The sequence below is a fragment of the Struthio camelus genome, chromosome Z (genome assembly GCF_040807025.1).
Source record: "Struthio camelus isolate bStrCam1 chromosome Z, bStrCam1.hap1, whole genome shotgun sequence".
Taxonomy (NCBI): Eukaryota; Metazoa; Chordata; class Aves; order Struthioniformes; family Struthionidae; genus Struthio; species Struthio camelus.
Genome location: NC_090982.1, coordinates 43532005 through 43546945, shown reverse-complemented (window position 1 = coordinate 43546945; position 14941 = coordinate 43532005). Strand labels below are relative to the sequence as shown.

Here is a 14941-nt window from a genome sequence, read left to right as displayed (position 1 = left end):
GCATGCACTGCAAAAAGCCAGTAACCACACTATCTTGCTCAAACCTGAGTTTTTCCAGTGACCTGAAAGCACAGCTAACCGGGAACAGCAGTGACCTGGTGCACCCCTCAAAGTACAGTGACAGAAGTAACGATCAAGTGTCAGGTGGATTTATGCTTTTGCAAGTAATGTGTTAAGATACATGTCAACTTCTCAAATTGTTATTCAGAGCTTCTTGGAAGAAGAATACTCCCCCACCAAATGCAAACAAAACAAGCAGACAACATTCATATATTAATTTTTATTTTCCCATACAATATTCACAGGGTCTGCTTTTTGTCTTATTCAAACTAAACTTTTTTTTGCAAACTAAAACAAGAACTGACATTTCAGGACATGAAAAGAAGTTTTGTAAACATAAAACATCCAAGGAATAGCTGAAACCCAGGGCCTTTTGCAATTTAAAAACACAGCTGTATCCCATTTAATGCAGGGTGATTTAGTTGTGCATCACACCAGTAAAGGAAACTATTCTTCTCATACATAAAAAGATGTGGCTTTAACCAAAAAAAAAAAAATCACAAAGCATTTCTTCACCCACTGTTGAAGTATTAGCATGTGTTTTATTATATCCTATTCAGTAACTTAGTTTAAAAAATATATACAGCTATGTTTAAACATGTGTATTTGTGCCATGTTTTTAATAACACAAAAATAAAGGCATTTTTAATCTATTGCTGCATATTATGCAGCAAGATACCAGAGGATTGGTTCAGATACCTAACTTCAACACAAAAGTCAAGTCCACTAAACCTCTGCAGTGGGAGTAATATCGAGTTAACTGTCCCACTTCACACATTCAAACATTAGGAAAAAATAGACATGTATGTGATGGCCAACCAGTATTTGGTTTACCATTGTTTACCAATTTTGACAGCACACAGAACAACTGATTTGGTGGAAAAAAAAATCATGTTTCACATCTTTAAAACAAATGCTTTTGTTGTGATTAGAGCTACTCACAAGTGATATTCACTCTTCAGAAGATTATAGTGGACACTATCAAAATTATATCATGTTCTCATCCCATACTTGCACCCAAACTGCCCTATTTGCTTCATTTTTCTGTGTAATAAAGCACAAAATCCTGCAGATCAGTTGCTGAAACACACAAGAACAAAGCATATAGGTACAATAGGAGAATACTGTGTGCAGGCACAGATTTATGTCATAAGAAGAAAGCGCTAGCTTTTTTGTTCCAATTTTTGAGAGTCTATTTCTGGGAAGCTTGCATCCCAAAAATGGGACTGCAATCTTTAAAATTCAGTACAAGATAGAAGGATACTAAACATAATCCTGAATTTAATATACATTAAGCTTTTTAATACCCCAGTGACCTTTTAACTATTTTTTGAAGTGTTTTTCTTCAGTTTCTGAAAGAGTAATTGATCAGTTCAGAGACAAGGAATACTTTTTTTAAACTATCACAACATGTTAAAGTCAGGTCATCTTAGATCAATTATTCAGAATGCCCAAGTGTCACCTGTATGTGCACTTCTCAATTTTTTGCTGGAAATACAGGCAATTAATGAGGATTTAGCATTCTTTCTCTGCTTGCTGAAAGCTAGTTTAAGTAGCATCTTTTCAATTAAGGTCAGTAACACACAACACTTTTCAACTTAGTTTAGTTTGTGTGCACTTAAGAATTAGACAGAGACAGTTTACTGCTCCAGAGCCATCTGAAGGAGTTTAGCCTTATCTTGACTAGCTCAGTTCAAGCTACTTGTATGTACATACATTTACTACCTTCCACATCCAAATAAAACAAGACTTTACAATACATAAGCTACTAAAGACATGAGCAGTGGAAACAACGTAACTACAAATCTACTAAAAAGATACCCTGAAATATTTAAAACATTTCCTGACCACTAGCAAAAAAGAGTGGCAATTAGATGCACAAGGCCATAATGTATCAGTGCACCACACACAGGGTAATAAAATGTACAGCACTCGTGCAATGCAGTATCAATATCAAATTGGCCTCTTAATAGGAAAAGAATTTAGTAAAAAGCTTTGTATGTGCCTAACAGATGTAATGTAACTTTGTCCAGTGCTGGTGCTGTGTTGCTTAACAAACCAAGTTATCTCTGGTCTTAGATCTGAAAAGCAGCAGCAGCATAAATGAGTACAGAGACTATACAGCTTCAGTGACAAAGTTACAAGATTCCCTAATTTACTGCCTTTTTTAAAATACATTTGGAGATTTGGATTTTTGAATACAGAAAGTGGATTTCCTGAGTAGTCTCCGTTTACAAGTTGTTCAATAAAACATTGTAAAAGAGGGAATGTAATATTTTTTTATGTAGAAGAACGTGTGTTTAAGCAAATGCACTCAAGTATAAAATTTAGCAAGTTTTGAAGGTGGAGACTTACCAGGCTGGTGGAGAATTTGTGCCATGATGTAGTGTCAAGCTTGCAATAGTTTTACAAATAAGTAAAGAATACCATTGGATTTTTTTGTTACAGCAAATCAAAACAGTGCAATAAAACATTTTGCAACTACAGTTCATCACATTTGCTTGTTTGTAACCCAATACATTCAGCCTGAAAATTAAAATCGAATCACTTTTTCATACGTATTGTCTTGTGCATCAGACACTAAATCACTGGTTCTTTTGAAGTACTATATCTTAATGGCATAAACTCGCTAGTAATGGGTAATCTTATTGGTAAAGTCAAATTCTGTTTGGATTAAAATTAGTAGAAATACAGAAAGGCTGGTCACTGCCAGATATTTAATACAAGCATCAGAAAATATTAACTTAGTTTTCTTTATATTTCAAACTGGGAGTTCCTTCTGTATTTTTGGGGGGCATGTTCTGTGATTTTAATGGATGAGGAGGGGTAGACATTTAAATGTTGCACATATTTAGTTCCTTTGTACCTACAATCAATCGGAGAACAGTAATTTTACAGATGAATAGCACACAATGACCTGAAGCATTATCACTGCCAGTTATGATCCAACACGGGTTGTGGTGGTTCTTTTATCTGAGAAGAAGCTTTTGAGGAGAAATACCTGCCCGATACTAACTACAAGAAGAATGATTGCTTCTCCTATTGACCAATAGGCTACTCTTGTGTTTAAATCCTCTGCTCTGCTGCGGCCTTGTGCTTCTCTCAACCGGAAATGAGTCTGATAATCGATGACAGACTTCAGAGCTTCATGAATTGAAACACAGGCAGACTCCATCTAGAGAAGTAAACAAATACAGAGCTCTGAATAAAGAACCCTTCTAACACGTTATCTGTCAAGTTTTGTAGTTTGATATTTAACACTAGGATTCACGTAACTTTACAGACTAAAGATCAGCTCAGTCCACTGTCACGCTGAAATATTATAAAATGTAACTTGATTAATCAAATTCTGCACACACCAACGTGATGACTTAAGTATAGAAGCTTGTAAAACTGCAGATGCACTAAGCAGTGACACACTAAGAATCACAACATGAAACTTAAATTCATGTATGCTTAGGTTCAGAAGGCAACATAAGAAACTCTGTACTGAAATACGTCAGTGATCCCTCCTTTGTTAATTCTGCATATACTAGCCAAACAAGCAATACATCTCTTCCCAGATTTAGGTAGCTACTAAGTAATTTACATCATTAAGATATGCATAGTGAACTACATGAGCATGTAATGTACACAAGCATAATGATTTTCACGCATAATTCTCACTTAAACTCAAGTTTTATAAAATCCTGAAGTCTAGACTACGGACATCAACATGTTCTTTGGGCAAGAGAATCTTCTGCTAGTCACGTCTTATGTGAAAAGTGATTAGAGAAAGGACAATTCTGTTACCTTTCAGTGGTCCTGCATGCTATCACATTCATGTAATACACACTTTAAAAACTGTCCAACCTCATTCATCATCTCTCGTAAGAACCACATTTCATGTTCTAAACTGAAAAATTTTAACCTTTTCAACCTCTATGCACTCTTGGCTTTCCAAGTCCTAGATCATTTTTTCACATAAACTTTCTCCATTTTCAGTTTATCCTCTAAGTCAGTACCCATCACTGCCTGTTTTGAGCATTACGAAATTAATGAATATATCTTCAAAATACTGAAGTTTTAGCCAGCTACAGTTAGTTTTGTCCTAAAAGCAGTATTTTCTGAAAAGAAAGCGTCTGACACCCTAAGAAGGTGTCTCAGTCACTTATACCTGTGCCAGATCTGCTTTTCAAGTGGATAACTTTCAAGGAAGGTGTCTGAACAAGTCTAAGATAGTCTTCTGAACAAAATTCAGAAAGAGATTTCTTGCATTAAGTTCTGCCATTGATCTCATCAATAAATTATAGAGCCCTCATACTCTGCAACAGGAATCTTAAATTTAAAGATGAAGTCAGTCTGGTTTCAGGGATTTACCTTTTCCAGTCCCTGTGAAAGTCTGCCCCAAATTTGATCACACTACAAGCCTCAAAGAAAACAGCAATGAGCACCTACTTAGCAAGGATACATTATACTTCCCCTTTCCCCAGAGATCTTATCTGTATTATGTATGAAACAACCCACTGGTTAACTTGATTTTTCTTGTATCCTCTCCCACAGCCCAGGAAGGGCTGCAAAGATGCATGTTCTTTGCTTCCAAAACTCCCTCTATTGGTCACCTGGTGTCAAGGTAGCAAAAAACTCAAACAACAAAAAAGAGAAAAAAGAAAAAAGACAAAACACAACAAAAATAGACAAAAACAAAACAAAAACCTGCCATACAAAACACAGAATGAAGACCAAAGAAAGGACAATAACACAGAAAGGTAAGGTATCAGTAATCAAAAGACAATAAGCAGAGAAGAAAGGTGACAAGAAGAAAGAGAACTGTAACTGAATTCACAGCAGGTCACCTAGTCATTACAAATCTTAGCTACTGCAGACTTACATGGAGTAAATTCAGGTGAGTGAAAGTTGATGGATATTGGCGAAGCAGCATTTATACCTTTAAATTCAGATTAGTAAAACAGTGGCCACACCCAGCATTTTTTAAATGGTTGTTTAAAATTATGTTTGGTGACAGTTATAACGTAAAGAACATGAATAAAAATTCATGGGACAAGGGTTCCAAGGGGAAATTTTGACGGATTTAGTTTGGCCAGAGGTAACGCAAAACCAAAATCCTGAAGAAAGAGGGGAACGTTAGGAGAATAAGTCTGGACTAAGAATAATGCTTTGACATTCAAAGGGTCTTATAAAGAACAAGTAGCTAGAAACCAGCTAAGTATGACTGCTTTTGTTCATTTGGGTTTTACTTGGCTAGAATTTTTTCCATTTCCTCTAAAGTTCAGAAATTTTTAAAACCCCGATCCACTGATATTTTACACTTCATGAAATCCACACTTCCACAGACATAGAACCATAGCATTAAAAGGCAGTTTTCTTAAAAATAAAAATAAAAAAATACAAACACACACACTGGCCTACACTTTAAGTTACTAATCCTCATTTTCTCTTAAACATTTGGCAACTCCTTCTCATCTCTGCTCTGTGTTCTATAAATCCTACCTTAAGGAAAAGGCTCATTTTCAGTAACTCAGGTTATTTTAAAGACGCTCCAACCCATTAATTTTTAAAAACGATATAGATATCTAGTGCAGTTGAATTGGAAAAACATTCACTCCATCTAACAGTTGCAGTCGAACAACAGCATTTTACCTGGGTAAGCGCAGTTACTCTGTTCTCACTAGGAAACAATGGAGGATCTTCTCCAACCTGGAAATCGAAGTACACAGTTTTGTGTGTGAAAGTAGAGAACTCATTGCTGAAGCAGAATTTGTACGTTCCGTTTCTGGATGCAGTAAACGTGAAACTATCATATTGCTTCTTCATCTCTTTGTACAATACAATGCCATCAGGATCTTCCAACCGACAGTCAACATCATAATGACCTCCAGTGATCACCTGGAAAAAAAAACCCCAAGAAGTTGTCTTTTTAACAGAACATACATTTATTCTCACAAGTAAGACTAGTCAAGTGGTATTTCAAGGTTTCTTGGTCTGACAAATATGTTTTAAAACATAATGCATTAATTTGAAAACCTTTCAATGTAAGTTTGCAAAAATCGTTCTTACGGGTCACGCATAGCTCCGAACACTTTTTCTTTACTTCAGTACATTTAGTGTCAGCTACTTTTTCAAACAGTTTGCAAGAGCGATTTTAGGTACTTTGGTTTAGATACCGGTACTACACTAGAGGCTACAGCAGATGAAACTTGCCGGGGCAAAGACTTAACCGTAATGAATCAATCATTTCCTATATTCACAAGCCCATCCAGGGGCTGGAATTGATTCAGTAAACGAGATCACTTAAATGCAATAAAACAAACCCTTTCTGTACGACCTAATGGGCACTGCATAATTAGCCTATTAGGTCAAGCTGCTTTATGCTGCAGGAATGGCTTATGTCCAGTAGAACAGGTATTACAGCCTGGCTCATTTTCATACGCGTACGTCAACAGAGTGACGTTCTAGAGGATCTGCTGCCTCACCTATGCACAGTTAACGACCGTTTCCAACAGCAGCACATTCAGATAATGTCTACAAGCGATTTGAGATTGCTTCAACTATTTTCAGGCTTTGATTAGTGCTGGTCTACAGCACATTGCTCTACAGAATCAGACTAGCAATCCTATCTCCAAGGCAAGGCCAACTAGCAGTTCAAAATTTCTTATTTTCATGACCCTCAGGCTAGCAGTTTTAAGTTTAATCCTTGCTCCCAACTTCTTGCCTTCCAGATAAAGCATCCTGAAGGAGGAAAGGACATGCATCCAAAGGCATGGCCCTTCACGTGTGTGGAGAAGCCTTCTAAAATACAGGAGTTTTACCTTCACTTGAAATAACTGAGTATCTATTTGAATATGTAATGCTACAAAGATTTATTCAGAGGTGCCAAGAACCAAAAAACAGACTTCTGATAAGCGCTTGGCATAATATGATTTAAACCTCCATCTGTCTATCTAGGTATCAAATTTTAAGTGTCCAGTTGACAAGTGATATCTTCATATTTTTTCCAAAAATGTGATGACAAGACACAAAGGGCAAATGCATTTAAATAACTGCTTCTCCAATCCGTTATCATCAGGTAGAAACACTGCTTATTACAGCTCCTCTGAACAACCCATTACAAGACTATTTTCAGACTCCTACCGCCTCATCCTTTCAGACTTTATCATATTTGGGTTTCCTACCCTGGATGTCTGCATCTAGTTGGGTTTTTCTTTTTGAGTATTTCATACAGAAATGATTATCTGGTTGCAAAGAAGAACACAGGAATAAAATTTTCAGTAACAAAATAATAGCTCATCTTTGAGGTTTAATCTTAAATTTGACAGGGACAGGCTCTTGACCACTTATATGAAATTCATTCACATATATCACAGACCCTAAAAGGGTCAGCTTACATACACATGGGAAAGACTTGCTTGGAAGTTCCCCTAGCATTCCTTCCCACTGAGCTTGCTTGAGCCTCCCCTCTGCTCTTCTTTCTGACATAGCACCTAAGGACACTGCATCTCAATCTACTAGTAGCAGGACAAAGTAGATTTTCTTTTTAACAGTACCCTTGCTGTTTTGATCCGGGTTAAGACCACCAATGAAAGTAAGAATAGCAGGCGTCTGTCCTGCAATCTCCAATGACATCCAGTTCACAACAGGGAAAAAAATACTGCACAGAAGAGACTTCATGAAAAAACAGCAAGGAACAGGCAGGGATCTGAGAAACAGAGGAGCAGAAAAAAATCCTAACAAAGAGCTGAAACGTGTAGGACAGAGTACAAGGGCTAATATTGGTGGGAACTGAATTGTTCCTGAAAACACTAAAGGTGGGACAGGAGCTAGGAAAGAAATAAATATGGGACTTGAAAGAAAAGAGACAGTCCATTAAAGCATGCAGCCCCTCAAGAGCCCTCAAAGATAAGCATGATTTCCATTAACAAGGACGACTTCTCTAGTGCTGCTACTGCACTACTTGCTGTTAAGGACTTCACCAGCTGAAGTGACAGACTTGAAGCCCGCTGATAAACTCCAGAGGCATCCAAACTACCTGGGCTACTGTTTGCTTTTTAAACATCAGAAAGCTGCACACCACTATCACTATGGCTGCAGCTTCAAAACATTAGAGACCAGGAGAATCAAGAGTAGCTGTGAAACCTCATTTAACACACACATTAGCCATAGCTTTCAAGTGTATTTTAGTTGCTTGCGTATTTTATTTTCTGTAAGACTCCTATCCCCGAGGAGCTCGCTCCCACAGGGAGCGACTCCTGTCCCGAGCCTGGGACACCTAGCTAGTAATTAACAACCCGTTCAATCACTTTGTCACTGTTTGCTGTGTGGCCCCTCCAAACCGTGCTCTGACTTGAGAGGTATCAGTTCCTTACGCTGCACGGTGCTCATCATGCAAATGCTTCACAAGCCACAATTAAATCACTTTCACCGCACCTATTTGGCAGCGGTATTTTTAAGTACTTTAGCTATTTTACAGATGGGGCACTGTACCAGTCACTATGATTGAGGTAGAGATATCACTAGATTTCACAGCCAGCTTTATACACTTTGCCTCGTTCCGGACTAAACTCGTGCCTTTCCCAAAATACTCGCTCGTCTGTAAGGTCTCCTCAGTTGAGCGGGCTACTAAGCAGCAACTCCAACCACCGCTCCTGCACGGAGGCGCTCAGAGCACCGGAGGAAAACGAAACGAAGAACGGCCCAGAGCCGGGAGCGCCCCCCGGCGAGAGGGCCCGGCCCGAGGCCGCTGCCCGCCGCCGCCAGGCCCGGGCCGGCGCCGGGGCCCGGCGGGCCGCGGTACCTGGAACTCGAGGGTGCACTTGGTGCCCTGGGCGATCTCCTCGTAGAAGCACTGCTTGGCGTTGTCGGGCAGCTCGAAGGTGATCTCGGAGGCGCGGGCGGCGCAGGCGGCCAGCAGCAGCGGCAGCGCCAGCCGCCCCCAGGGCCCCGCGGCCCCGCGGCCCCGTAACGGCATCTCCCAGCGCGGGCGGGCGGGCGGGCGGCGGCGGCCGAGCCGCGGCGGAGGGCGGCCCCGCGTCAGGGCCCGGCGGGCGCGGGGGAAGGCGGGGGAAGGCGGCGGGGGAAGGCGGCGGCGGCAGCGGCGTGGCGGACGGGCGGAAAGCGGGGGGAGGGCGCCGCGCACCCGGAAGCACCCAGAAGGCCGCGCGCCGCCCGCCCTCCCGGAAGCGCTTCCGGGTGAGCCCCCATGCTTTTGTAGACGTGGTGTTCCGCGTGGAAGGGGCGGGGCCTCGCCGGCCGCCGGGCGGGGTTCGCGCCGCCCTCCCAGCCCCGGCCCCCGCGCCGCGCGCGTTCGCTGCCTGGCAACGGTCGCCAGGGAGCGTGGCGGCCCGGCGGCGCCGCGAGGGCCTGGGCGCGGCCCCGCGGGCAACCGGCGCCCGGGCAGCGGGAGCCGGTCGGTGCGGAGAGGCAGGAAGGGGAGGCGGTGGCGGCCGCGCTTTCCTGTCCCAGCGCAGTGCCCTGTGCCTGCCCCTGAGCCCCTGCTAGGTATAAAAGCGCTTCTTCACGCCCCGCGGGTGGGCCTCTCCGGTCCCGGATAACCTGCTTCGCTTAGGTCTTTCTCCGCTGCGACTCCCAAACTGGGAAGGTTAAAACGTCCTAACGTTAAATCGCTTTGTATCAAAATCGATGTTAAAAAAAAGCCCAACCCAACCTAAACCAAAAACCCAGCAAGGTGGACTCTGCACAGCACGAACACCCTCAGCCAGGCGCTGCCGAGCTGCTCGGCTACACGGAGGGTTGACGCGGACTTGGCCGAACGCTCACGCAAGTCTCCAGAGAGTTCCCCTCTCTGTCAGGCCTGCCCCACGGGGCACAACCCAGGACGCCCATCGCAGCAAGACTTTTGGCTCGGGGAAAGTAGGAGGTTCGGTTTCAGGTTCCCATGAGGCATGATTTAGAGCTGAAATAGCGGACTCCGGTCTCCAGATGCAAGTGCGAGCATCTCACGTGCTCTCTCTGTGTATCTGCCACCTCTTGGATACGCAAGGGTGAGTCTCAGAGTTGGAGGTGTTCCACTTTATACATCATTTAAACACTCTTTGCCCCAGAGAGACAAAATGCAAGACCAACATGAAATTCTCCTGACTAAAACACTCACGCTGGCTGCGGGAATATCAGCTTTAAATGCTGCTCCAGGAAATACTCAGTTATTTTTACAAAGTAAAACAGCTTCAGAAGAAGACATCAGAGAAGACCCCCATCGGTATTCTCATTTTCAGTTCCTGTGGTGAATCAAGCAGAGCCAGGAAATAGGAAAACCGATTTCCAATCCCACAAGGGAGGGAATGAACCTGAAATGGAGTGGGGCCTACATCCCTGTTTTGCTCCGGAAAAAAAAAGGGGCTAATCTAGATTAAGTGCCTAATGCCACAAGAGACATCACAGCTGAGATGCCGCTCTGCAACCCTCTAGCCTGAGCTTGGTGACTCCCCGCTTAGCTTGTGGAGTCTGTGAATTCCCGACTCAAAGCTGTATGAGGAGCCAGGACATCTGTTTGAGGGCTGTGGATTTCATGGGAGAGCGGCACACAATATTCAAGTGTTGAAGGCTTTGACAGATGTGCAGGTATGGATTAAAAGGAGGTGGCAGGTGCTGTTATCTTACTAAGTATCCACCCCACATCTGCGGCAGACATGATCTGCCTAAAGATTAGCCCTCTGCTCTTTGCTGTTTTCGTTTAGACACATTGCTTTTATTTCAGTTTACATTTAAGTGTTGGCTGCCGTAGGAGATCTCTACCATAGGAAGTGGTCACGTCTGTCACCGAGGCAAGGTGAATAGGTGAGAATACTAGCAGTTTTCAGCCATCTTACTTAAATTGATGACTACAGGTTTGCTAGAACCTGTATGCCCATGCTGACTGTTCCCAATCATTTTCTTCTCCTTCATATGGCCAGAAATATGTTCCAGGAAACCTGGCTCCGTGATTTTTCTGAGCAACTGAAGTGAGGCTGACCAAATTGCCCTTTCAGGCTGTTTTCTTAAAGCCTTGCTAAACCGAGACAAAATCAAGCTGATCTAAGAAACGATACTTGGATGCTTGTCATCAAAGAACCGAGCACCAAAGCAGGTGGGAAAGATATGTGGTAAAACAAAAATAATCCCGCAGAGCAAGGGAGCAGGCAAGAAGAATATCTTTTGGGGCCAGAATAATCCTGCAGAATAAGCAAAGCCAGAACATGTCTTGATCCCGAAAGTAAGTTGTCAAGAGCGGAAGAGATTATTTCCTTTCTTTCGGGGAGGGGCAGAGGAGCATAACTCCTCAACTGTGAGTGAAGGAGGACGGGGAGGAAAGAACGCAACCTACTTCGGCTCTGGCTTCCCTCGCAAGGAGCTCTCAAGCCTGATCACCTTGGCCCTGGTGACTAAGGACCACCAAGGAGCATAGCCGTCAATGCTAAATACACAGCATCCGGCTCCACTGTATTGTATGCTCACAGTTTATTTAGGATGAGTTTTTTAAGGACTAATTGTTTTGGGTGTGTGGTGATAATGAATGACAGTGATTAAGAACTAACTGTTAGCAGTGTGTATTGTTTATGAACATCAATCCAGTAAAGAGCTGTTTTAAAGTTTGAGACTGGCTTGGTTTGTCAGTCTCCTAAATGCTCCCATCACAGTGATCTTGAATCACTAGGTGACAGATAGATCAATATATTCGTTCATTTGCAATGCCTAGGATCTGACCTTTCCCCCTTTAAAGAACACTATATATGCCTTTGTACTTGCTGATTTCATTATCATTTTCCTTGAGTTGGTCAGTTAATCATTGATAAGACTTACAAGGAATAATAAAAATTAATCAGAAAGAACACTCTCTTCTCTAGATTACTAGTGCTACTGTTACTGTTATCAGATTCTTCCTGAGGTCCATTGCTCTACCTCTACGTGTAACCATTCTGTTTGGGAAATAATAAAATTTTACATACCACTAATATGATTCAACTTACTGTGCAAAGACTATTAGAATGTTAAGATGAAATACATGTCTTTTAGAGAAAATAAGATCAATACATGTCTTTTAGAGAAAGTCATATGAATAATTTTTGTTTCCTGCTGAACAGTCTGTCTAATTAGGGTGGGACTGAGTTTCATATGTTTTTCAGCCTAGTTCTTCCTTGGCAGAATGTTTTTCTCTCTTTTTCTCTCTTATGACAGAATACTTGCAGGAGGAATTCTCAATTTCAACCTACATTAAGCATATGTACATAGCTAGATTTTCTTTTTTTTTTTACTTTCTGTGGACAGTTAGAACACAGTTCTCAAAGACTAGGAAAAAAAGATTTGCTTTTGCTGTTAGATTGGTTGGGCTTCAATTTTTAAATGTATGGTGTCACTTTCTGTCTGTGAATAATTTCGTCAAACAGCAAGCATTTCTTGCACAGGCATTAATTAAAATGTGCTTTCCCCAGGAATGCTAATGAACCATGGTCGTACAAGCAATCCATTTGTTCATGAGCGCACCTGGAAGCCGGAGTGAAAAGACTGAAGACAACTGCAAAGTAGAGGAGAATCAGGTGTGTGTATTTCTTTTTCTCTGCATAGTAGGTGAGGCAAAATTCAAATTTCAAATCTTGTCTCCTGAGGTGGTTGGCAGAGACAATCTTTTGCCATTATTAGATGCTGTCATTACGGATATAATTACAGGCAGATAAAAATGAGACCTTTTCACTGAAATAACATTTCCTTTTGTTTGAGTAGTAAAACAGAAAAACTGTTTTCACCTTTACAGTCCTTCAACAGGCAACCCTCCCTACTGAAGATTTTGATAGATGTTTTCATAAGAGTCTTTAGTCTGGATGTATAGAACATGTAGAAAGCTAGATGCATATTACAGTTAAAAATCCACTTCACTATCATCCCTTAACTCTCACTTGAAGTACATTCCATATACGTTAGTATGTTTTGCTAAAGTAAAACATATCTTGCTGCTCTGCTCAGCCTCAACCTAACATGATATAGGTTAACCATTAACCATTTGAAGTATCTCAGCATTGAAAATCTTTACTTTGGGCTTTGGCTGATGTCTAACTAATTTCAATTCTTATTTACTTGCTAGCACACTGGTCAGTTTTTGTTAGATGAAGATGACTGAAATAAGCAGTTCAGATGGTAATACAAAGTCATCTTCATTTTCACTGTCCTTCATACTTGAAGAGCTGGCCCTGAACAACTTTGGCATCCGTAAAACACTCAAAGGGCAGTCAAGTATAGTTACTATTCACACAGTTTCAGCTCTGTGTGATTTCTGCTAAGTCATGCTGTGGAGGAAAAAATCACCAGACCTTAAAACCACTTGAGTTTATCCTTTCTTTTACGGTTCAGTGCATTTTTTAACCTCTGTTCTCATGTTTTCAAAACTGCAGTGAACGATAAATGAGTTTGTTTATGTCTAAAAAGTCAGTGCACTACTGTCTATGCTCTTAACAGTTGAACAAAAAACCAAAACACACCCAAACAAAACACCCCGAGGAAACAAAACAAAATTTAAATAAACGTTTTCAATAAAAAGCAAATTTGCTAAACACAAAATTAATCACTTACTGTATTTCCACACATACAGCCTCACAGAGGAAGAGGTACAGAGCTCCGGCAGTACAGGGAATAGGCCATTAAGGAATCAGAAGCAAAGACATTAATGGGAAAATTGTGATCTTTATTACCTGCTCAAACATACCATGTGCACTGTTGCAGAATCGCAAGTCTTTGTTATTGGCAACAAGAGTTTGTGCGTCTATATTCATGAAAACGTAGTATTTTTATTTTCAACATTTCTTTTTAAAATGTAAGTAAAAAGTTCAAATGAGCTAGAATATTTTGTTTAAGAATGGTATCTTTCCATATTCTTTTCCTTTTAAGACAAATAAGTGAAATACACATGACTGGAAATGTTGCAAAACATTTTTACATTACATCAATATGCTTCCACCCTGCCAGTACAAATGTCTAGATATGCCCGGAGCAGAGCTAAGTTGTGAGCTCAGCAACCCACCACCAGGAGCTCCGTTTTGTGTTGTCTCCACTAACCAAATTGCATGGTTCAACGCTCTAATTTTTTCCCAAGTTCTGCTAAATTTGCATGGTCACATGTTCAGACCTATGCAGACAAGATGCCTTCTGTTTAGCTGCTTTCTGTTGTTTCTTTAATACACAAGAGGGAGCTGTTGTTTAAAAACTTTGCAATGCTCACTTTTTGCTGAAGGTATATCCTGTGCTTAAGCTTTCCTCAGCCTCCAATTGACTCTTCTAATCGAGTGATAAATGGATATTGCAAACGTAAAAAACACTGACAGTCTTGGTCAGACAAAGCGCGGGCACAGATCTCAGAAATTACAGCTATAGACACAGGGCTAAGAAATCTACAATGACAGTGAGTAATGCCTGTGACTTACACACTGGTTAGGCTTCTAGTTGCTAGTGAAAGATGCCTCTTTAGGTACCAGGACTCCCTGTATAGCATATAGGAATCTCCAAGAGCGAGATTCACAAACACCAGCATCCTAAGCAGAGAGCTGCATAAGCTGTTCAATAAGAAATGTAGAAAAGAGAGTGCTCTAACATCCGGGACAAACATGGCTTCCTCTAGGTAACAGAAAAGAATTTATCTCTGAATCACATTCACAACTCCCCGTCCTCTCCAGGGGATAGGCATCTTTTTCACAGCATGTAGTGCTTGGATGAGGTAGTGAGGACCGTTCCCACTGATTCAGTTTCTTCAGGACTGGAAGGCTTGGGATGTGAGAAAGGCAGGTTCAAGCCCCCATTCTGACTGAGTTGGGACTTTTAACTGATTACATGAAGGGGAGAGACCTGAGGGAGGGCTGAACAAACTCAGAAGGCGACAGAGAATGAAAGCTTAGCTGCACTGAAC

The 14941-nt window shown here is 41.4% G+C and overlaps 1 protein-coding gene across 1 annotated transcript; it reads right to left on the bottom strand.

Moving 5' to 3' along the window:
- Positions 1-265: 265 nt before the first annotated feature.
- On the bottom strand, positions 266-9045 carry LOC104151002 (transmembrane emp24 domain-containing protein 7). Its single transcript, XM_068927005.1, has 3 exons — positions 8852-9045; positions 5701-5946; positions 266-3235 (listed from the first exon to the last, which is right to left on the bottom strand). The coding sequence occupies exons 1-3, from the start codon at positions 9023-9025 to the stop codon at positions 2999-3001; spliced, it is 657 nt and encodes a 218-aa protein (XP_068783106.1). The 5' UTR covers positions 9026-9045; the 3' UTR covers positions 266-2998.
- Positions 9046-14941: the final 5896 nt, after the last annotated feature.

Excerpts from the sequence above, each read along its gene's own strand:
- LOC104151002 (XM_068927005.1), bottom strand. The coding sequence starts at position 9,025 with ATGCCGTTACGGGGCCGCGGGGCCGCGGGGCCCTGGGGGCGGCTGGCG. Across the intron at positions 5,947-8,851 it reads AGTGCACCCTCGAGTTCCAG|GTGATCACTGGAGGTCATTA; the intron begins GTACCGCGGCCC and ends TTTTTTTTCCAG. Across the intron at positions 3,236-5,700 it reads GAGTAACTGCGCTTACCCAG|ATGGAGTCTGCCTGTGTTTC; the intron begins GTAAAATGCTGT and ends TTACTTCTCTAG.